Source organism: Cynoglossus semilaevis, chromosome 10, assembly GCF_000523025.1.
Source record: "Cynoglossus semilaevis isolate Cse_v1.0 chromosome 10, Cse_v1.0, whole genome shotgun sequence".
NCBI lineage: Eukaryota > Metazoa > Chordata > Actinopteri > Pleuronectiformes > Cynoglossidae > Cynoglossus > Cynoglossus semilaevis.
Genome location: NC_024316.1, coordinates 6,967,192 through 6,991,138, shown reverse-complemented (window position 1 = coordinate 6,991,138; position 23,947 = coordinate 6,967,192). Strand labels below are relative to the sequence as shown.

Here is a 23,947-nt window from a genome sequence, read left to right as displayed (position 1 = left end):
TTAAAGTTCCATGAGCACTTCTGCTTTTAATCTATTCTTTTCAAAGTATTAACATAGAAAATGTAAGTGGTGGTGGCTTGGTGGTTAAGGAAGTGGACTTGGGTCTGGAAAGTTTCATGTTGGAGTCCACAAGCTGACAAAGTAACCACTGAGGTCTGCATTGCACCATCCCCACACACTGCTCCCTGGGGGTTTCAGCTGCCCCCTGCTGCTTACAGTAGTTACCACAGGTAGGGCATCAGGCAGTGTATATATATATATATATACAACTGTTGTAATGTCAGGTATTTTGACTTAACATTTATCACATTTTTCTTTCTTTCTTTAAATATTGAAACTGATATATATATTCTGTGCAAACATCAGTTTTCAGGCCATTACCGTGTGAATATGTGCAGGGTTTGACAACATCTAGCGTGTTTTATGATTTAGATGTGTACAATTTTAACTTTACAGTTATGTCCAGTATCTGCTTGTCGAAATCAAACAGGCGATTTCACATTAGATTGTACTCTACGTGTATGCGACGCCATTTGCGTAGTTCCAAACTGAACCTGTGAGAGGCGGCAAAGCACTATTTGGAGTTCGTCGTCCTGAGTAGACGAAAGAGGAAGAAAGGGGGCGAAGAAGCTTCAGAGGCTTCAGTTCCTGTTTACATTGGGCCATTTGTGAAATTAAAATGAAGTGAGCGGAGGTGGATCGTGTCACAGACACAGACTGAAGGACAGGAATGTGAGCCCCTGCAGCAACAGTTCACACAGAGATGGACGAGACCAGGTCAGCTGCTTTATCTAATACCGGTTCAACACACTCTTGAACGTATTCATACATATATACTTGTAAATGTTTTCTTGTTACGGGAAGAATGCAATTTCGCAGCCTTAACTGTACCAGAATATTGTTTAAAATAATGTCAGATTATTTGTAATTTACAGATATCTTAACAGGTATATTACTATTTAAAATATACATAACTGTTAAGTAAGACATTGTGTTAAACTTGTTTTGTTACGTTATTGTAAATGTTTTAGTAACAGTTATTCAGTAGTTTATAGCATGTAACAACCTGGAACCTAAGTCCGTGTCCTCTTAAACCACATGAAAACACTTCTCTCTTACAGTATTATTTATATTTTCTGAACAAATTATTTTATTGTAGTAACATCGTTTTCTAATCTTATTATTATACGTTTTAATGTTTTGCATGACAGTCCAGTCAAGTGACCGACGCAAAATGCAATTAAAATTTTTAAAAAAAAGAGTTTCACCTTTTTCATTTTTTGTCATTGAGATGTGGTCCAGTACTTTGGGTAAACCAGAAGGTTGTCGGTTTGATTCTCTGTAATTCTGCATGTCCCCTGTAGGTAAATGACCAAATTAATTCAAAACTTGCCGAGTGGTTATTGATTCTAGAAAATCACAATAGAGCTACATAACCATTGCAATATTACAGGCTGTTTTATTATTAAAATTATTATTATTTTATTAACTATTAGTTTAGCAATATCCCAAAACCTTTCAATTTTTCACAATTGTCATTGTGCCAGACTGTGGATCGACACCCACTGTGGTAGTTTCACTTTTGGTTCAATTTTTGTGTTTGTATGTGGGGGGGTTTTAACAGAGATGAAAGGGTTAAGATATCTATGTAGACTAAAGTAGAGTCCACTGACCATTTATTGAAATCTTGTTACTTTGACTAGTGTCATGTGATTTTTTTTTTTGCAGAGAGGAGTGGGTGAATTTCCCCTCACAGGTGTTGTGAAAACTTGATGACTCAATATAATATGTGATAAAGTCCAGTTTAGTTATAAACTACTGGTAGCCACACCCACAGAGTGCACCCACTAACTCTGGTGCCCTGCAGGTGCTGTTTTAATCTTTGTAAGGGTTGGTATGTGCTCATGTGACTCCATGTGTTCCATCGCCTTCTTGAGGTGGAGGGGGCTCAGGGCCAAAGACATCACATGCGAACAAAGCCCCACAGTCAAACCAGGGCTTTCACTGAGACTCTTGCTGTGCAGCACAATGGCTGAGAATAATAAAAAATAACTTACTGAGTAATAACTAACAAGTATTTGATGATAACAATCCAATGAACATAAAACCACCAAGTGTGTGACAGTTGCCAAAAGGAGTAGTGAAATTGCTTCTAGTGTCTTTTTAAAAAACAAAAAATTTGTTTATTTCCGTCACCACAGTCCTTTGTTGGACAGTCAACCTCAGGACAGTCCTGACCTGTTGTCGCCAAATTTGAGACCGAGACACCAGGAACTGATCCCAACACCATGTGGACCGGTAAGAAGCTTCTTTTTATAATTCATTTAATAATTAATAATTTGACCCTTTTAACCCGTGGTGGGACGTCACACCGACACAATTGGTTAGCACTCTGCATTACAGCAAACTGATCGACCTATCGTGTGGAGGGTCTTCTTGTTCCTGTTCTTGTGTACGCCTGAATTTTCACTCCAGTTTCCTCCCACAGTCCAACAACATTAGCAGGATTACATCAGGGATGAACCAATACTTTGCTCAAATGCTAGTACTTTTTTGCCAAACCCAGCCCACAACTGCAACTGTTTTCTACTGCAGTTCAGTGTCTCATTGTCCTCATTGATAGTTTCCTTTAGTAGGTCAACAATGTCAAGAGGATTTGTTCTGTAATGATACCGGCAATTTTATAAAACATGTCTCCTCTCAGAGTTATTTAATCATTATCATGTTTGTTAATTAATTCTTTGAAACATGGAAATTGTGCTACAGTTTGAGTGACACTTTATTTACAGGAAACCAGTGATTTCAATTGAATTGCACTAGTGGTGTGACAGCTCTGCTCACTTTCTGTTTAGTTGGCTGTGTCAACCATTAAGAAAGTTAAATTTGAGCTAGTTTTTTTTTCTACTTTTAATATCAGTATTTTTTCTTTTAAAGATCTGCCGTTTTCTTATATTTCCCCAAAACAAATTAAGGTAATGATTGTTGAAGGCACTTATTTGTCATGATTCTGATTCAGGTAAAGCCCTGGGTGGAGCTGTCTTTGCCGGTGAAGCTCTACTACAGCTTCACCATCGTGTCTCTGCTTGCACTGCTCGGCCTTACTATAACCAGCATCTACAAACAGCACACAGAAACAGACGAGCCAGGAGAGGATGACTTCACTGTGTCTCTCATCCAGATGGTGGGAATATGTGAGTATTGCAATTATCTGTGTCTGGCACACTCACAAACACACACACACCCTATGAGGAAAATCTGTAGATCTGAACAATGAAGATTAAGACGTCTGATCATGAAAATCTCAAAATGATGCCAGTGTATAAAACGGTTCTGGTGATTCATTTCTCCCAGATGACGTTTCTGCTACACAAAAACGATCTTTTTCTTTTATTAATCTATTTTAGCTATTAAACCATTTTTTATTAAACCGTTTTAATTGCTGCCACACTTCACCTCCAGGGCTGGCCTTGTCCTTCATATGCCTGATAATTAAAGTGGTGTATTACACAACAAATAATTAGGAGTTAATAAGTAGCCTATGGTCAAACTTTTGTCATAAAACGGATTAATTATCTGAAGTTATCTAACCATATGATCTAGGTAGTGAAGTAGATCAATAAAAGTTAGGGAAAATGATGGAAGATGGAAACCTCAGCCAGAATACTGTAAATATGTAAAAAGGCCAGTCAGGCCACATTAAGAATTAAGAAAATATCTAAAATCACGAGAATAAAGTCGTAGGTTTAAGTAACTAAAGTTGAAACATCATTAGGAAAAGAAAGTCCTAATGTTTCGTGAATAAAGTTATAACTTAACAGAAATAAAGTCATAAATATATCAGATAATTGCATTATCTCACAAATATTTATTATCATAATTCATATAGGTGTAAAAAATACCATAACTACACAATCTGCACCACGTTTCTCCTTCTGACGCACTGACAGTTAACGATGTGTGTTTTCACTAATCTGCAGTGAATACAATATAAAGTGTGAACGTAAATAATACAGTGTTCAATTGTTTCAATGTCATAGCTATCACTTTACCATATTACCCATATATACTGTATGTACTGTACTAATAGAGAGGGAAACTAACCCTAACAGTTGCAGTTCGATCACCTTCTGTTCTCCTGCAGTGTTCTGCATCTACTACATCAGCCGTGGTGTTCTGCAGGAGAACAGACAGGAGCTGGTGGTGTTTGTGCTGAGTGTATTGGTCCTCATGATTAGATCGGTGGTCAACTTCACTGTGCTGGGGGCAAAGAGCAAGCAGGAGTTGCTGGTAGGTCCGACCCTACTGGACACGGTATTATTTACTTTTAAATATTGTAGTTTCATAATGCACAAAAAGTGAAAATGTTACAAAATTTTAGCATTTTTTCATTAATGTTTTGGTATTTCCAAAATAATGTTTCTAAGTATTTGGTTACTTGAAACACCAGTTACTTTATACTACTTCAATAATACATGTATTGGCAAATTTTAAAATTAGACTTTGCTTCCTAACTTTCTTAGTCTAACTCGTAATCTCAGTCAATTGATAGTCTATTATTATTATTAGTATTATCTCCTTTCTATTGGTGAAACATTACTCTCAACAATGTGTAAAGATTTTCCAACGACCTAGTTTTGTTAGTTTGAACTATTGGATTTCTACACACAACAAAGAAGATTACTTGAGATAAGAGCTCCATACAGACACACTCCTGATATATCAATATTTTTGTGTAAAAAAACTTGCTTACTGCAGTTGTCTTGTCAGCTATTTTCCTCAGGTCTCTCTGAAACAGACAGTTGAAAACATTTCAACACATTACAACACACACACAGCAACGTTTCAACATTAATATTGCAACATGACAAAAAGACTACAGGCAGATGCACACAGATGCAGCTAACTACTGTGCTGCTTCAGTAAGTAAAACAAAGTCATAGTTTCACCGCTAGATGTCGCTATTGTACCTCTTTTCTTGTGCTTCAGGTTCGATTTGTCTGCATCATGTGTCTGGGTGTGGTGCACGTCCTCTGCACCTCAGTGCTCATCCAGAAGCCCAACATGATGGCCTTTCGTGTGGGCGGGGCCTTAGAGCGGCTTCAGGAGCAGTACTTCCTGCTCAACTTCTGTTTTTCCATGGTGACCTTTGACCTGCAGGCTCAGGTTTGGATAGAACTATCATAATATCTTTGTCAGGTGATACATGCTTCAATTTTTACATGTACATGTTTTATAAGTAGAATGGTTAAACCCACCCTCCAATATAATAATTCATAAATTATGTTGAAGCCTCAGTCACAGAGTTGACATTTCACAATGTTTCTCTCTGGGACACAGAGAGAAGCAACAAAAATAGTAATATTTAAAAACATTCCTACTTAAAATAAATAAATACTTCAAATTCATTTTTAATTATTTTTAAAATGTAATTACTAGGCATTTTAGGTGACCTCCTGTGCGATCACAACCCCAAGGTTAAAAAACAGCAGTTAACGCAAACTGGTAGATTAGGCAAGTTATTGCCAGAATAAGGAAGAGTTAACCAACTTATGCCTTAAGTTGGCTGAACTCCAAAAAAAACTACCAAAAAAGTCACAGAAACTGTGCAGCAACATTTCAATTAAACAAATTAACACACAACAACAACTGTCAAATGACTCACCAAAGGTCACCTGCTGAGGCCTAATTTATCTACTGTGTCATTAAAACTGAAAGTAGACAAACTGCTGACTTAAATAAACTACACACCAGGGCCATAAGGAAACTAATAACACTGGCTGCTTTCTGTGCAGTTGGTTATAGAACGGAGTATGAGTACATGAGTAAACTAATGATATTGATGGTACTAAATATCTAACTGAAATACAATGATGTTCTGACGACCTCATCCTGACTGTTTCAGTTGTGTCTGTGCATCCTGATCACCACCTCGGACCCAGCCATGTCTGCTCGCAGTAGCATTATCCTGGCTGTAGGGGTTGTCTGGGCCTGTCTGACCGCTGCTGTAGGAGCTGTGGCTGTGAGTTGGGTCCACGACTACTCACCTCAGTATCATTAGTGAGGACATTTCAAAGGAAATGTTGACAAAATTGTGTTTGTTTTTCTGCAGGTGTTAAAAGAAGCCAAGGCCCTGGTGTGGGTCTTCATGGTCCAGAACCTCCCTCAAGTGGCCTTTTTTATCTACCTGATGTACACAGTGAGTCATGCACACTGTCAAAATGAGTTTTTACACTTTTTAGGGCCACAACTGATTTCCAAAAATGTGGGCAACAGAATTTTTAAAGGATGTGGGCTATAAACCTTTTTTTGGTCTCACCTCATTTACAGGATTTGGACTAAATTATTGGGCTTTATGTTAAAATGGATAAACAAAATAAACCAGCACCATGAGTATTTGTATGTTAAATAAATAAATAAATACAGTGTAGTACAATATCAATTATTTTAACTTTATTTTCACCATAAATCTGGTAGCTCTACGAGAAACACATCACAGCTCACCATCAGGTCAGACTCCACCTTGTCTGTGTAGATTCTACTCTGTCCGGACCCTTCAGTCAGCCGTCAGTTGTCTGCGTGATTTCAGGTGATAAAGAAGTGGTACGAAGACAACATCTTCACCCTGGAGGCAGCAGCTGTTACTGGAGCTCTGCTCTGTCTGCTCATCAAAGTGGTTCTGTTCTGGGGCCTCATTAGATTGGTGCAGAGCTTCGGTCAAGGCCTGAGGGAGAGAAGTGAGTGAGAATTTTTACTTTTTTGGTCATATTGTAGGCAGTTTATTTAAATCATGCTTAAATGTGATTGTTTTAAAAGTATTTGCTTGCATCAAGTTATTTTATAGTAATTACAAATTGCTTGGCTAGTTTCTACAACATTTTTGAAGGAATGTAGGTATTTGTTGATAGTATTTCCATTTTGGGTCAATTCTTTATCTATGTATTTATTTTTCTAGCTAACTTTTTTATCTTGAGATTTTGAGTAATTCTTGTTTTTTTGGTGATCCCTAAAATTTATTTTTGCTAACAGGAAGTTATATTTTTGGGATAATATATATTATTCTTGTTATCTACATTTGAGCAATTTTGCTATAGATATTGCATTTTTTGTCAATTTAATTTATTGATTGGCTAAATAGGACATACATTAAATTTAGTTTTGCTAAATTATGACTTTGATTTTCTTCTATTTTTACAGTGTTTGCAGCCACCAAGTGATAAAACAGCTAAAGGTTTAGGAACAAGGCCACTTCAGCTGAGCATGGAGGGTCAGACGTTGGGAAATATACATTTTTACCCATCATTCACTCTCACTGAAAATCTTTTTTCGATATGTTTTAATTTTTTTATATGATTTAATGTTTAAACTTAAATCAGCTCCAGGTTTATTATTTAGTAATTAACTAACTGCCCTTCTTATTTTGTGCCTGCTGTTTTTTTTAAATAAATGTACATAAAGACCATCTGTATTGTACGTGTAGACTTAGGCCAAACTTCCTTTTTAAAAACGTATTGATTGTCCTGTACTGCAGTGTGGGGGTTTCTCCCCAATGTTTTCTACAATCTCTGAAAGTAACACTGGAAAATTATTTGAATGAATTTTGCTACTGAACATCCTGCTGCACTTTAACATTTTATAGTAACTTTCTTAATAAAAAATGACAGATTATTTGTGTTGCTGTGATTCCTTTGAATAGGAGGAAATAACACATTTATCCCAGTTTGATCTAAGTAGTGTCTGTTAGAACACTGAAAGACAATATTTTTGTTCAAACTATTTTTGACTACTCATTGGATATTTCTCTGACACTTTTCTTTTGGTTTTGCCTTTTTTAAATATATTTCATTATTAACAGTTAATTCTGAGCAAGTATGTTTAGTTGTAGTAATTCTTTATGTATATTTTACTTTTAAAAACCCTTTTCTAAGACATCCTTTCCATTCATTTTACGTTTTCGTTGTAGTTGTTTTGATTCTCGTATAGCCCTTGGCTATGTCTGGACTATGCTGTCAATCAATGGCAATGTTATACAGTATTGTAGTATAACGACTCGTTATGTCCTTCTTAAGCCATGCAGCCATAATAAAGCAATTACTTAAGCAACAAATCAACGAACCACAATTCAGTCACAATTGTACCATAACGTACACATTTATCAAAGGTATCAATAGTAACATTCCAAAATTACAATATTATTAAAAGAACAAACTTTACTCACCGAAACGTCTAAATATTTGTACGAAAAAAAATCCACACTCCTCTCTTTCCTTACTACGTTGTACAGATTATCCATGCGTTGCAGTTCTAACAATTAGTCCTTTTCTGTTTCTATCCATGCTAGTGACAAAACTCCAGTCTGTCCAGTCGAGTTTTAATTTGCTTTGGGCTGAAAATGTCGCTCGACAGAGGCGGTGAACGCTGATGAAACTTATTGAAAAAATTTTGAGCGGGCAAGTCGCGGCAGAGACAGATACGACAATGTGTTGTTTGACAATCCAATCAACTCACTCAAATCGCCAACGTATCTGTACACCTGTTAGATGTTGCCAACTCAAATTCTAATTGGTTAAAGAAACAATCTCATTGCCCTTCATTTTAGCCTTCGTAAGCCTTAGGGCAGATTTTTTCACCCTGGCAACACGTGAAGCTGAAACATGATAGGATAGTTAAAGAAAGAAACGTCGAAAACTTGAATAAGTAGGAGAAATTCAGGAGAAAACCCACGAAAGAGACCACGAAACCATGAGAAGAGATTACTAATACTTTATAAATATTCGTGATAAATATACTAATAAATAAGTCACTGATTCTGACACTGTAAGCCAACAGAAAAGGTTGTGGTCTTGACAGTACACCACTGCTATAAACAAATCCTAAGCTATGTTAGCTTTAGCTTGGTTTTGACCTCTTTCCTTCTCTCAAGAATGTTTTTTTTTTTTTTAAATTAATTGTAGTTTGAATTAGTTTAACTTTAACTTAACTCTACTGGAGCCCTCGACCTGCTTCATGTTTATTATTTCTAGAGTACAGTAGACAAAACACACGGACACACGTCCTGTTTTAACTTTCTCTGTGTTTATTAAGTGCTACACAAAGGAAAAAAAGGTTTATATTTGAAACATGATTAAACTTTAGTGATAAGAAAAACAGAATTATAAAAGTGAAAAGCACTTTGAGAGGAGCATTTCATCACAGTCTGAAGAGTTCTTCATCTGTAAAGCAGACTGTTGGTCTGTAGTCACTTTGGCTTTTAAACAACCATCAAGTATTAAACAGTTATTTTCTACTGAATTGAACTTCTGATCAACTAGAAATTAGAGGAAATTTTAGACTGAGCTCAGAACTGGTAAAATGTTACGCCTTTGACAAAAGTTTAACAAATCCATGTAACAAAAAACCTGTACCAAATATATTTATTTTCAGCAATGACACACTGTAAACTGGTTAATAAACAAGAAGATGTGACAAAATACATCTTATTTTTGGAGAATCATAGGTATTTACACAGAGTCAAAGGAATGATTGTTTTTTACAGCCTGGTTGGTCCTCAACGTTCATCATTTCCAGCCAATGCAGCACAAACACACTTCCATGTTATGTAGATGAGTTAACGTTTGGACATCGTATGTGAACTGATATGTAATGTTAGCTTTGTACTGACAGAAAAGGGAGCACAACCTCAATGGAACTCCTTGTTAGACACACATTGGTCTTTTTCACCTCTGCAACACACACACATACACACACACACACACAGGGAGACTATTAAAAATGTACACAGGTCAACTATGGCTTTTTCAAAAGACATCATATCTTAATCTGGAATGAACATTTAGTGAGACGTTTGTCCAAGTGCCTGCAGGACAGAGACGACAATATTCAACCTTTTAACATTTTTTCCACAAACACAACTGTGCCGGCTAAAAAAAAGGTGTTGTGAAAATGCACAGATGCAACTTTGTGATTTTAGCAAAATAATCTATCTATCTATCTATCCATCTATAAAATAACATTATCAATGAACAATAGCAGTGGTTAAGGCACTACAGTTGGTGCAGTGGGGGCCACTGCTGGTGAGTCAATGTACTGCAAATTTGCTCCTTATCAGGAGCAAACATTTGTCTCGGAGTGTACCTGATTTTTAGAAGAAAACTGTCAACTTTGTAAAAATCCTTTATGGTCTGCCCTTCACTGTTGATGTTCTCACCAGAACAGAGTGAAAATAAGGCCTCGTCTGGTGTCACTGCCATCCACAGAGAGAGAAACACCCAAAATTATCCCAGCCATCGTCGCATTTTTTCCATCAAAAACTACAATTCGATAAATTGCATTCATACTAAAAATTATATATTTTTTAACAGGCAGGGTACTGTGAGAATCCTGAACCACCTGGTGATACCAAACTCCATTCAAAAAACAAATATTCAAAAATCAACTTAACACACATAATTTTTAAAGGTTGATTTAAACAGTTTTTCATTAATTTATAGTTGGTGCATACATTTTAATGTATGTTGATTGTCATCTTTTAGGTAACTGTTCAGTTTATTTTTCAGGGGTCTCTCACTAACCACTAGCTGTAAACATTTTCTTGTCATTAACTAAATGACTATTTTACATCAAAATGTCACAAAATCATAAAGTGCCCTCATGAGTACGTAAAGGTGTGTAAACGTGCAGTGTCATAATTTTTTCTCAATTTCACTAATTTGTTTTGTTTTCTAGATAAAAAAGTGAAAGATTTATAATCATATTTTAGCTTTGTTTAAACTATTTAAATCCATTTTTCTAACTGAATCAAACTCAACATTTCATTAATACATTTTTAAATTGTTTATTCTAGTTTTACTGTATTTAATTTATTATTTATTGTCTAAATAACATTAGCATTTTTAAATTCTCTCAGCTAGCAAACAGTTAGCTAACTCACGGCTTTGGACTCAAATAACAGAGTTATGTCATCGTTTCTGGGGATTCTCTTTTGTGTCAACATAACAAATACTGTAACAAAACAGCTAGTTTCTACTGAACGTATGCTTTATCAGTATAATAATCAAAGCCTGTTAGCCAAAACAATTAGGATAGCATCTGTAAAAACTGATCAAAGCTAAATAAAAATAAATCAATTTAGAAAACTAAAACTTAAATTGTTGCAAATTTTTTTTCAAGTATTGATATTGTTTTTTTCTTCCAAGTCAGATTAACTGGAGGCTAAACTAACGTCATAGTTTCCCACTCTTTCTTTTTTGAATGGAGTTTGAGTAAAGTCATGTTTAACAACTGTAGACCTACAGCCCTGAAGACCTTGGAGGGGGGGGGGCTTGAAGGCCATGGAACAGTCCTCAGTAATCCTCGTCCTCTGAGCTGAGGTAGTTCTGCTTCTTCCTCACGTTCCAGTGTAAACACTGAGCCAGGCTCTCGAACCAGTCGTTAACTGGGTCCCGGAAACAGATAGAGGGAACAGGGAAGCAGGAAGTGGTGATGGTAATACTGGTAAAAACATAAAAAACAAGAGATCAAATTCTGTAATTCAATGGTGAAAGATTAACAAAAAATCCAGGTATGCGCAAACGCCATGAACAATAGAGGACGTGTCAAAATCAGATGCTGCAACATCAACTTCCTTTAGTGAAGCCGTAGTGAATGGCTGTTTGTTGAAAAAATGCTTCAATTATTTGAAATGACAGGTCTGAAGCAGGAAGATGATTATCTTTGGACGACTTACATAAAGGAACAAACTGGATCTGGTGCAAAGGACACTTGGCCTAAAGCCCATTAGAACAGGTTGATGAGGTTATGTAACAAAGGCTGCCAGTGACAAGGCTGCTGAGTGACTTAAACTTATTATCCATTACCACTCATCCATTATTCACTCTTCCCCACTCATTATCATCTATGCTCTTAGCTGTTGCTGCATCCATGTGGGCTGGTGCTGTATGCAGACAAACCTGTCTCCGTGGCAGATCTCTTGTCTTTTCCTTCCATCGAATGACACCCATGCCGTGTTTCTGGCATCTTGAGACAGCATTATCTAAGAATGACAACAAAGCAATAAAATGAACCATGTTATGTACTCTCACAGGGAAGTAGAACAATGAATATCCCTGTTTGGAAATCACAGGACACAAACAGAAACACAAACTCAAACAGTTCAACTAAACTGTTATGAATAATAAATCATAAACTCTATAGTTTAGTCTTACTATATCTTTGTTTTGGCCATTTACAAAACGCATCCCTACTCATCTGTCACTCTGACCGCACACCCCACCACTGTCTCACACAGCCCTACACTACAACATTATACTTCTGCCACTCCTGAGATATAGGGGTAAGTCAAAAACGAAAGAATTATTTCATGAAAAGTACTTCACTACATATCCTCAATTTGACCTGTAGACCTCTTTATTTTAGGGAATTCCTTTTACATACAATTCTAGGCAAAGGCTTTCGCACCAAGTCACAACCTGCTTCATTGACTTGTCTCAAGACTAAGGAGTCCTGTCCAAAATTTAAAAAACAAGATCTAGATCACAACCTGTTACAAAACATTAAACATTTCAATAGCTTTCCGTCTTCTTCAGACTTTGTGAAGTCTAAATACCTTGAGCTCCACTCCAGCAGGTACCACGATGGGCCTGAAGGAGAGTGAGTGCGGGCAGATGGGTGTGATCATGATGGCTGGAACGTTGGGATGGATCATGGAAGCTCCGGCTGCCACTGCGTACGCAGTACTTCCTGTAGGTGTTGATACTATTACACCTGGGGACAAAAAAGACACACATGCACAAACTTCACACTGTGGTTCAGGATGTTGATGTAATGATCAGAAGACAGAAACTACTCAAACCGGTAGAGCGACTTCAGTACATCACTGTTGCATCAGATGATATACCAGCATGCACTTTGGTTGCATGGATGGTACACAACCATGAAACCAAAGTGCATGGCTAACAACCTTGTACCACTGATTCTGTTCTTGTTTTGTTGTTAGCAACCAAGTCAAGTTTGAGAGAGCATTCTCACTACCAATGTGTGCCTGTGCAAGAGGACGACCCTTGGACACATGAATATAGGATGGACTGTAACAGCAGGAACACTCACCGTCTCCCTGCACTGTGGTAATGAGGTGTCCATCCAGGAAGAGGTCCACGTTAGAGAGATAGGAGGAGGGTCCTCTGTCCACCACCACTTCATTTAATACCTGAAACAAAGAAGGTTGCTGTCCATCATTTACATTATACCCCACCCCACCCACCAGGCTGCTCCAATCATCTGATGACAGCTAGGATTGGAGTAAGACACAGTCCTCTCTTTCCTGTCACAACAAAAACTAACTAATGTATTATGTAATCATCATTAGGGGACTGGGGATTGCTCACAGCTGCAGACACCGCCTGACGACTGACCTGATACTGCATGGCTTTGTGGTTGTTCTCACTGTCCCCGTTGGTCAGGATGATGCCCTGTTCATCCATCTGGGCCTTCTTCTCCCAGTTCTTCTTCAGAACACGGACTTTCAAGCGACTTCGCAGGACAATAGCAGCGTTGCCTGTGAACAACACACATGCTAATTACAGACCAGTTTCCCGCACTACACAAAAGTGGAGGGTGTTTTACCCAGAATCTGGGAAACAGGTTGGCAAACATTCACTACCTTCAATAATTTGGGTGACCTGAGACTGGTATGTGTCAAATTTAAAAGGCGTCAGGAAGCCTAGGGACCCCAGGTGAAAGGCCATCACCGGAGGAACGCTCTCCTGAACCAGGAATGACAGAGTGTGTTACAGTTTACATGACAATTAAAGAAACAAACAAAACATTTTTGTTTTTCAATAGAACTTCTTAATACCTGAAAGAGAGACGATGCATAAAGCAAGGTTCCATCTCCACCGAGGCAGATGATGAAGTCCACACGGTTGGAGATGTCATCCAGATCTTAAATTAAAAGAAATACATTTCATGTCAAAAATCAACCCTGTTGTTTGATAGGCTGATACCAATTGACAGGAACTGCTGCTTCACCTTCTCTGAAAGTGCAGAACTTCTTAGTAATGGCCCCAAAGTTTTCATCTGCAGATATGGCTGGGTCTTCCAGAACTTTCTTCTCTACGTAAACAACCATGTCCTTCACCTGCAAACACACACAAACAGGGGTTTAATGTAGACATTAGAGCTGCAACGTAAGGATTCTTCTTAGTTACATGACTGGTGCCGGAAACCTGATTGGTTCCACCGGTGCCACAGAGCAGCTACTTCCTGTTGGTCTACAACAGGTGTTGGTCTACTTCTATAGCCTTACACCCTCAACTGGTTTGATAGTCAACAATGCTAATATTTGAGATTTAACATTAAGGTTTTAATGTAGCAGAGACGATAAGAAACACAGGGTGAAAGTGTGTGCGTGTGTGAGTGGGGTGGGGCGGGAGGGGCAGGGAGTTATCAAAGAGCCACATACAGAAACAAACAGTCATTCACACTCACAGTCATAACCTGCAGATAACAATGAACCTAATCCTGCATGTGTGTGGACTGTGGGGGGAAACCTGAGTGACGGGAGAAAACTCATGCACCCACAGAGACTGGACTGGTCAACTGTCCAAGATGAACCACGCCCTCACCTGACAACTGCTGGGACTAGCAGGGACTATTTATTTGTGCTGGAACAGGAGCGCAATGGAGAGGTGCTGTAGCGAATTTAAAAAGTTCAAATAAAAAAAATTAAAAATGTAAAATGATTTTGAAGAGACACTTTTTCTTTAACATTTTTTTGGGTTCTCCTAAAGTGAGACTAAAAATACGCCACTTATGATGTGACTTTAAATTTGCTCATCGGGTTGATGATGAACAAGCTTAACTAGATCGAAATTTCACATAGAAAATTAAGAAAGAAAAGAAAGTTACTATTTTACTGTGTGTTTATGTTATTATGTAACTATTACTACACTAAATGATTTATTGACAACAGTGTTTCATTGACTTTGAAACGCTGACCCATACAGATCACGTCTGCAAAATAATAATCATTAATCCCCCCCCACCCCCCTCCTACACACACACACACAACCACAGCAGACGTACCTCTGTGAGGAACACACAGAGCTCTTTGAAAGGCTGAAGAAGGCTGGGGTCTCGGATCTTCTTAATGACAAGGACACTTTTTGGTGGATTGTTCCATGTCAGTCTCTGGCTGGCAGGGTCCTGAAAGTGCCTGCACAGACACACATACAGATAGGGTAAAGTTGAGGGCCAGACTCAGCAATGGGAAACACAGCAGTTAGTGTACAGCAGGGGGCGAGGAGGAGAAGGAGGAGGAGGAGGAGAAGGAGAAGAAGAAGAAGAAGAAGAAGAAGAAGAAGAAGAAGAAGGAGAAGAAGAAGAAGGAGAGTGTGCAACTGTAAAGCTGCAGGATTAGATAGAAATACACAAAGTGACTTCTAATTAGGTGTGTGTATACAGCAGGCTGTAGGAATCCGCTCGAAGCGAATGTCAGGTCGTACCATATATTTTCTGCCTTCTTAATGCCCCACCCTGCCACAGGTGTTCTAGGCCTCTATAGCTGCTGCTGTAAAAATGTTAATAAGGGGTAATTAAAGTATAGGATTAGAATGTGTTGCCAAAAGATTTGCAATAAATGTCAGAAACAATTTACTCTCTTGGCTACACATGAGACATTTCATGAGTTGTTATTTTGACAGAATAATTCAAATAAGTGTGCTTCATCCAGGTTGCATAACATTTTCCTATGTCTACAGTGTGTTCTACTGTCTTAATCTAAAGAAACTGTCACAGAGCTGACATCTGTGGACAATAACATTAACAATACGTTTGTTTGAGCCTGTTGGGACTGACTTTTTAACGTAGAGTCTAAACAGCAGCTGCTTTCTCCCTTACGTCATGACTTCTATCAACAAATAAAAACGAACAATTGTTGACACCAGTTAAATTGTCCTGTTTCTGTTCAGAGGTTAATAAGAAAAGTTAAGTTCACATTTATATAAATTAAGCTCAAATAAAATAGTTTATTTTATGTATTATTTATTTTATCTTCATTTTTAACCGATTTATGCGATCAAATCAGTGAACTAAAGAGTTACAGAATAAATTCAGGAGTTCATTAGTCTGCTCATGGTTGCAGCCATCATGACGTCAGCCATGACATAATGCAAATGTTTTCTCCTTTCTGAAAGGACCTGCTCAGACTGATGACAAGACCGAGCAGGTTTTCCCTTTACCTGAGCAAATACATTCAGTTTCTAGTAGTATAGTAGATAGTATAGCATAACATGTCCTGTCATCTGTCAGTGTGAGTGTTTAAACACAGTAATGATCTGTGGATCACATCAACAACACTTCCCTACAGTAAAACCTCCATCCAGGTAAATGAGAACCAGTTGAACAAGAAACAGCGATACATATTTAGTTCCTTTTTGTGTAGTCGAAAAGCTGAAAATGAATAAACTACGACAAGAGGATGGAACGCTGCAGTAAATCTGAACATCAGGTGTGACTGTTTGAACAGGTTGGCATGCCCATTATATTGCTTTTAGAATTGTTAAAAATTACATTCATATAAAGACCACAATCACCACAACACAGACCAACTAAAATCAGATCAAAGCAGAATGTCATTAGCATTTCAAGCAGACAAGCCTTAATCTATTCAGAAGCATTTAGTCCACAGACTGCTTCAAAACATCCGCACCAGGAGCTTCCGTTGTCAAGACAAGAACAATAATTTCCTGCATTTTCCAATTTTTTAAAATTCAGCCCTCCTCCTCTGACATCCATTTATTCCTACACTTTCTAAACAATCTCCATGTCCGCCGTCAACACTTTAAAATCGAAGAAACAAGAAGCTTCTCTCACCATTTCCACTCTTTTTTGTTGTTGTCGTTCCCTGGTAGGTCCTGCAGTACACACTGACTGAACTTCATGACTGCACACATCTGCGAGTAATAACCTGGCTCACGTCGAATTAGCTGGACATCCACAGATTCTCTCCACAAAAAATCATTCTGTCTTCAACAAGTGTCTTGTTCAGTGCTTATGGTAGAGGAGCAGCAGCAGCAACAACACCAACAGCAGCAGCCGCAGGAGCAGAAGTTGAGTAGAGTGGGTCCAGTTCTTGAAAGGTGGGTGTCTCCGAGTCAGCAAACCAACAGCCTTCAACTATGATCTCTGTGACTCCATTCCTTCTGGTCAGAACACGACACTTGGATGTCCCTGTCCACGACTGCTGCTGCATTTAGCCTCTCACCCGCCTTAAGCTTGACTTCATATCTTTCTCCACCCACTCTGCTGTCAGCTGAACACACCCATTACAGGGGAAGAGCCTGCCTGATTGGACGGAACAGGTGTGACTCCTCACAGCCACAACAACAGTGATCTGGCTCGTCTCTAATTCTCAGAATCCATTGTAATGACAATTATGCAAAAAATGGTATGACCAATGTTGTTGCAAAAACATATCAATCAGCTTTGGTGAGTGAATGAAGACACTGACTGACTAACCACAAGAGAGACTCCTACCACGAGGTGTTTTGATGAGAGGACTATTAGACCTGAGGACAAGCAGGAAGGGGGAAGTACAGACAGCATTCTCTGCCAGAGCAGAATTATACAATTATGTATTATGGGAATATAATAATTAACCTTTGTAATGTTGAATCACAGACACTATAAGGAAGTAAGTAGAACAAATGTACTTATGTTTTAAGCCATTCCTCTTTACTAGTACTGTAGAAGGAACTGTGTAAACACCACATAGAAAGACAATGTTACCTTTGATAGCAGTACATTCTTAATTTACGCAAGTGTTTTCACTGGAAATTACCATGAAAAAAAAAACATAAAACTTGTTAACGTCAGTCATCTTTCTCTGTCAGAATTTTCTCTTTCTCCTGAAAGTTGACAAGAACATTTGTGTCCAAAATAATTAATGTGGATTTGCCCAAAAAAGTGGCAGTAATGTAAGTCAAAGCATGCAACAGTTAGGTAAAAACCCAACAAAAAAATGAAAAAAAAGTTTGCAGAATATGCTCGTCTGTATGTTGAGATGTTTTTCATAGATTTTACCCAGATTCCCAGGTGAAGACAGTTGATGCGGCCGGCTGGCACAAAAGTGTGTTTGTGCATGAGGAGTAAAGTGTGTGAAAGGAGCAGAGAATACCTGACCTCAGTCAGTCAGATGTCAGCCAAATTTAATAAAATCATGTCGTGTGAACTGATTACCGACTCGACTGGTATTTCTGTTTAGCTTCCAAACTGTCGCACGAAGAAAAGTTTGATGTTTTGATTTGACTACAGTTGCTTTGACAGATCACAGTCTGTCATCCCTCACCAGGCATAGCTGTGTGATCCAAGTCCTTCAGTAGTCATACACCATCCACTCCGTTAGTGTGTACATTCCAAAACAAAGTGTGTAAAAACTGGAAAGTTCTCTAACAGCAAAAGTCAAATAATTGCAGAAGAACAAACAACTAGATAATGTGTTTGTTTTACGCTGTGGAATACTTTTTTGGCATCAGTTAGAGAAAACTGGGTAAAAATATAATAAATTGGTGCTTTGTGTCGGAAAATAGTAAATAACTTGAACATATTTATTAGGGCTGTCGTAATATATAAATCTTATCAACTGATGTGTTTATGAAGATTAATTAAGATTTGATTGTATTTCAAGACGTTGACAGACCCACCTGTCAATACACACATTTTTACTTACAGCAACAACAATTATTTGATTAACTAAATAATTAATCATTAAAATAATTTACTAATTCACAGCTAACAGTGACTGATTTTATGTGATTTTGTCTTTTAATGGATTTAAAAGAAAATGCCAAGCCCTGTTATATAGGATGTCATAAATGATTTATTATAAAATAAGTCTAAACTGCCTTAAGTTAGAGTCCTTAAAGTGAAAGCTCTTTATTTTTAAAGGTTCAAATGTTTGGGTGGAGGTAAACGCAGCTGTGAGCTGTACAGAGTTGAACATGTCTGACTTCACCTCATTATCTGCCCTTGACTGTTTCAGAAAAACAACTGTGGGCGAGGGAACGATTCTCAGACGAGAGGTTTTCCTCTTGTGCACTTGTGTACTGGCTAGATGATAGAAGAAAAAAAACATTTAAAATGAGGAGCGTATTTTTGAGTGTATTTTTAACACTCCTGAGACAGAGTAAAGTAGGACAGATCCTTCTCAAGCTTTTGATCCAATTGTTTGTATTTGTTTACCTTGTTGATCTTGAGAGAGAGAGAGAGAGAGAGAGAGAGAGAGAGAGAGACAGGGAGCGAGAAAGACAGAGACAGAGACTAACTAAGCGACTGGTCTAGAACAGGTTTAGCTTGTTTGGAACATTCCAGTGTTTGCTATTTAAATTCATCTGGCAGCTTTGAGGAATCCTAATCCTCCTTGTGCTGGAAGACAAACAGAGCCAAGTGCCTCTTATTGTATGATCAGGGTCAAGAGGTCAGCAGCATGGCTACGTTTGACAGATGATTCATAAGGTGGATGTGTCCATCAGGTCCAGGAGGAGAAAACACACTAGGTGTGTAAAGCATTTAATCAGCAATGATTCAATGTTTAAACTAACAGCCTTAAACCATAATGATGACTATTCTGAAGAGGGAAATGCTGCGGTTCAGGCAGAATGTCATGGTTGTTAGCTTAGCTCACCAGAGCCATTCGAATGAATGGTCACAAGATCAAGTGCAGAGCAGGTGTTCAAATTTAACAAACACTGAACATCACATCATATCTTTGTTACTTTTAAATCGTGATCTTTACCGTCTCCCCTCCACCTTCTGCTCTAACACTGTAAATGTATCCATTAATAAGCTAATAATAGCCATGTTTTGGCGTAATTTATGCTGTGTATTTATGTCTGTGGCCAAGGTAAACAAGGAAAAGGAATTCAGTGATGGGTCCAGGCCAATGTCACTAAAACCAGTTGGTTGATTTACGACGAGGTGTATAGTTAAAGTCAATTCTACGTCTATTCTAGGTCATGGGGGCAGATTGAACACTCTTCCAACAGCACAGTAACTGTGCTGTGTTTATAATAATGATAATAAATATGAACTTGATCCCAGAAATTCTTGTGTTAACAGCAGATATTAGAGGCACCAAGTACATACAAAAACCACTACACTACGGAACCCCTGTGGTGAGCAATCAGAAATACCTATGGTAAAAAGTCTTGGGGGGGACAAAACAGACAAAAAAGCAGTGACTTTTTTTAACTTACATTACTGCATTTGGGTTCTGAAGCATGCATGCCTTTGGACCAAACGTGGTCACAGGGCTTGGTCCATGAAGTGACTGATTTCTCCTGAAAGAAAAAAAAAACAAAACAAAAAAAACAAGATGAACTCTCTGTACACTTTGCTGGTGTAAAATTACTTTATATGCTGTGGATTTGTGGTAAATAAATACAAACATTATTTGTTTTTTTTATTGATCAGGAAACTATGACAATTGAAGAAAAAAATTCATGGCTCTTTACATTTACACAGTCTAATTTGATTGGTTCAAACCCTGCAGGTGATTTATGTTATCTCCCACCCACCGTGAGACATCACAGCAGTCTGACATTAGACTTTGAAAATCAAGTTTAGGACCAGAATATTGCACAATATTTGACAATCAGCAGTAATTAATTGAATGATGTGTGCAAACAATCCACTGTGAGCAGTTCTTCCTCAATATAGTGTCAGATAGGGAAGTTATTTCCACAATGAACATTCTTCTCCTCTGATCCAGCTCAGTGATACTGGGATGTAGAAAATGAAAAAAAAGAAAAAAAAAAAAAAAGATAGTTGGCCAGAACAACAGAGGCTCAGAGGAGGACAAATCCTCTTAGTCTGATTCTGCAAATTTACCATCTGCTGTTTGCTGAAACCTAAAGCTGCTTTACTGGACATTTTCACATGGATGTGTCGGGTGTGGCTCTGAGGACAAATAGCAACGTTTATAGGAGCTGTTTATCATATCATTTTTTTTCATCATTAGTCATTAAACCACATTAATTCAGTCGGCTGATAATGTTATTAACCGAATGCTCTTAAGCTAAACAAGGATTTTTTTAACAAAGTATTTCTGAATGTAATCACATACATCTAAGACCACTCAGTAGTTTTTTGTACTAATGCTGTGCCTATTTTGCAGGATTGGGAGTTCTTGAAAACATTAATTTGTCCTTGAAACAATTTTTTTTCAAAATTGTTGTGATAGTAATGCACATTTTTGGCTTGCACTGAAGTACAACCCCCTCGGTATAATTTACGTTTTCACAGAAAAGACTTTAATACTACATTTTTTGAAAGTTTGTACGATGGATCCAAGTTTGAACTTCATTCTTAAGGATTGAAGTGGTTGTTTATTCTTAAACTTTCTACACCACCCACTAATATTGCCAATTAGCCTGATCATTCAGATTTAGCGTTTTACCAGAATACCTCTAATTCAGATCACTGTTGTGGAAGTCAGGTTTTTGCACATAGAAAAAAAACACACATGTAACATCCGACTATATTTCTTCACAGGTAGTGAGGCAGCTGAGACGCTGCTTTTGTTGTCGTTTGGGGTAAAGTCTTTTCACTTCTGTTTAGAGGGAAATGTCAATACCGTTAGACAAACACACAAACGCAGTCTTTGCAACACAAAGAATGGCGAAACATTTGAGGTTCTGCTTCTTTGAAATGGTTTCTGTGGCGACAGTGACATTATTGGGACACTTTTCGTCATTTAGAAATAACGTCAGTGGAGCAACAGGGATCATGTTACGAGATGTTACTAACATTTCTCAGGCAACTGCGGCTAACAGCAGGTGTTTACAAAAAATCACAGCAGGTTATGATGCTATGGCGAAAAACCCCAACTGGATGTAAAGCAAGACGAGACATTTGTATAAATGGTCTGATTCTTTGGAAATCCACTCACTTCTTTGATTTGATCAGATGTACCTGTAACATTACATGACATCAAGTCTTTTATTTATTAATTATTTTTTAAAAGAAACTTTTAACCATCATCTTCTGCCTAATCCTTTACTCAAAGTGAAACAGGAGCTCGAGTCAGACCGGGTTATCAACCCGAATAAATTACCAGTCCATCGCAAAGCCACACAGTCACACACATGTTCACTTTGGAGGGAAAATTTAACCTAATTCTCATGTGTTTGGATGATGGGAAGAAACTGGAGCGCACAGAGAAAACCCAATTACACAAGGGGAGGAAAGGCAAACTTTATGCAAAATGATCATCAGTAAACCAGTTTTGAAACAACAGTCTTCCTCCTGTAGAGCTAAAAGTCCTCAAGCTTGTTCTCTCACAACTACTGATCCAACCTGTTTACTAAACCATCAGACCTTTGACCTTTGTTAAGACACTCTGCTCACCTGTAATCAGCAGAGGCGCAGACTGAAGATGTGCTCAGGCTGCGCGTCTTTTTGTTGTGTCGAGCCTGGCTGCGACGACCGGCTTCCCCTCCTTCACGGGTAGAGCAGCAGCATGGAGCATTCTCCAACCGCAGCTTCTCTCCATTATCCATTTCCTTCAGACAGCAAGGCTGCAGGTTAACAAACAGGTCATGGCACTGATTTACCAAGGTGAATTCTAACAATGTAACACTGGGGAGTTATTTAAATGTTTTGCCTGCATCTGAAATTTTCAGTAGTGGATTTCAAGGACAAAGACTGAACTTTCTTTTTAATAAAGGCGACCTGTTGGATCACTATGGTGTTAAGCCAACAGTACACAAAATTAAAACATTTTATGGTGACTATTAAAGGCAACAAGATACATTCCTCCTACATGTTTAACAGGGATTTAACAACAGTTCCCAACTGCAAACAATGTGGTCTTAAATTACAATTTCCTTATTTCTTCTATTATAACAGTGGTTCCAAAGTGACTGAACAAGTACCACGCTGTTATAAAAACCAACATACACCAAGGTGGTTCAATATTTAAAAGTAAAGGTCGCTTTTTAATTCGGCATTCATTATGTCAACAGGGTCATTATTTTTGTTTTTAAACTTTAACATTGCTGTAATTGCTCAAGAGTAAGTAGTGAACAGTCACTGGACGATCAATTGTCAAGTATCCGAGTGAAGGACAAAAGCCGCAGCAGCTCCTACTAGCTTTCCGAGAAACGTCAACAATATACAATGTCATTGTTTAGTGTTTAATATGAAATAACATTATTTTTGCGTCCGGTATATTTTTTTAGCAGCTGTCACGTAAGTATACTTTAAGGAAACATGTCAGAATCCCATTATGACCCAACAAGACCAGTCGATATATTATAAATGTACCAACTAAATCCACAAATACAAAAATACAATGAATGAAAACAGGCTACGAGTCGAACTCTTCGGGCTCTACAGCAGATGAATGGCGCTGGTAACGGAGACGAACGACTATCGCGTTGAGGCTAGTTAGTTAGCAGGGTTAGCTACAGCTTTATCAAGTGCAAACGAAAGCGTTAAAACGTCTTGATTTACGGCAGTGTTATACCCACAATGTTACAATGGACGCACTGGAACTGGAGTGAACCACCGCTGGATCAGAGTCTGGCCATGTATTTACACGGGGTAACCGAGTTTCACCATCTTACTCATTAGCATAGACTGTCAACAGTCAGCTCATCACTTCCTTGTTCTCAGCGACCAATCAAAGATCCCCGTTTAGTGACGCCATGTAGGGCGACCTCAACGCCGTGCCCAAAACGACGGTGAGAAAAAGTGTTCATCTTTTTAAATCAGAAATACTTCAAACATAGGCTTTAACGAGACTGAGCAGACATTGTGCTTTTTTGTGTTTAATTATTGAGGTTAAGGTATTTTATTAACTGTTAGCCAGTTCTGAAATACTCCAGGCCAGCTTTAAACAATGCCCTGCCATTACTGTTTCTTAAAACGACATTTGCAAGTGTTTGACACATTG

At 38.1% G+C, this 23,947-nt stretch overlaps 2 protein-coding genes and 1 long non-coding RNA gene across 9 annotated transcripts in view; 1 reads left to right on the top strand and 2 right to left on the bottom strand.

The window, feature by feature from the left end:
- LOC112487623 (uncharacterized) overlaps window positions 1-5,106 on the bottom strand; it is a 9,218-nt gene extending 4,112 nt beyond the window's left edge. The window contains exons 1-3 of one of the 2 annotated variants that reach the window (XR_003050896.1): window positions 4,968-5,106; window positions 4,751-4,786; window positions 1,269-1,358 (exon numbers count right to left, since the gene is read on the bottom strand). This is a non-coding gene — a long non-coding RNA (uncharacterized LOC112487623). Of the gene's footprint in view, window positions 1-783; window positions 1,359-4,750; window positions 4,787-4,967 lie in introns of those variants that run through there. The other variant, XR_003050895.1, reaches the window with a different exon arrangement.
- On the top strand, window positions 610-7,665 carry LOC103384776 (uncharacterized). Of its 3 annotated transcripts, none has more exons than XM_008318437.3 (9): window positions 610-777; window positions 2,202-2,298; window positions 3,017-3,191; window positions 4,142-4,287; window positions 4,987-5,163; window positions 5,903-6,019; window positions 6,110-6,196; window positions 6,475-6,734; window positions 7,195-7,665. In XM_008318437.3, the coding sequence occupies exons 1-8, from the start codon at window positions 764-766 to the stop codon at window positions 6,694-6,696; spliced, it is 1,035 nt and encodes a 344-aa protein (XP_008316659.1). In that variant the 5' UTR covers window positions 610-763; the 3' UTR covers window positions 6,697-6,734; window positions 7,195-7,665. The 3 variants fall into 3 exon arrangements, with proteins under 3 accessions (XP_008316659.1, XP_024915215.1, XP_008316661.1); XM_008318439.3 differs by having other exon boundaries at window positions 621-777; window positions 6,587-6,734; XM_025059447.1 differs by lacking the exon at window positions 7,195-7,665 and having other exon boundaries at window positions 613-777; window positions 6,533-6,595.
- Window positions 7,666-9,052: 1,387 nt separating this feature from the next.
- On the bottom strand, window positions 9,053-23,676 carry nadka (NAD kinase a). 4 transcript variants are annotated; one of them, XM_025059443.1, is made up of 12 exons: window positions 23,523-23,676; window positions 22,399-22,553; window positions 20,247-20,330; window positions 15,079-15,208; window positions 14,023-14,131; window positions 13,850-13,935; window positions 13,655-13,757; window positions 13,407-13,549; window positions 13,102-13,201; window positions 12,602-12,759; window positions 11,946-12,028; window positions 9,053-11,487 (listed from the first exon to the last, which is right to left on the bottom strand). In XM_025059443.1, exons 2-12 carry the CDS (start codon window positions 22,548-22,550, stop codon window positions 11,340-11,342), a joined length of 1,296 nt encoding a protein of 431 aa, XP_024915211.1. In that variant the 5' UTR covers window positions 22,551-22,553; window positions 23,523-23,676; the 3' UTR covers window positions 9,053-11,339. The 4 variants fall into 4 exon arrangements, with proteins under 4 accessions (XP_024915211.1, XP_024915212.1, XP_024915213.1 ...); XM_025059444.1 differs by having other exon boundaries at window positions 22,399-22,568; window positions 23,523-23,663; XM_025059445.1 differs by lacking the exon at window positions 23,523-23,676 and having other exon boundaries at window positions 22,399-23,492.
- Window positions 23,677-23,947: the final 271 nt, after the last annotated feature.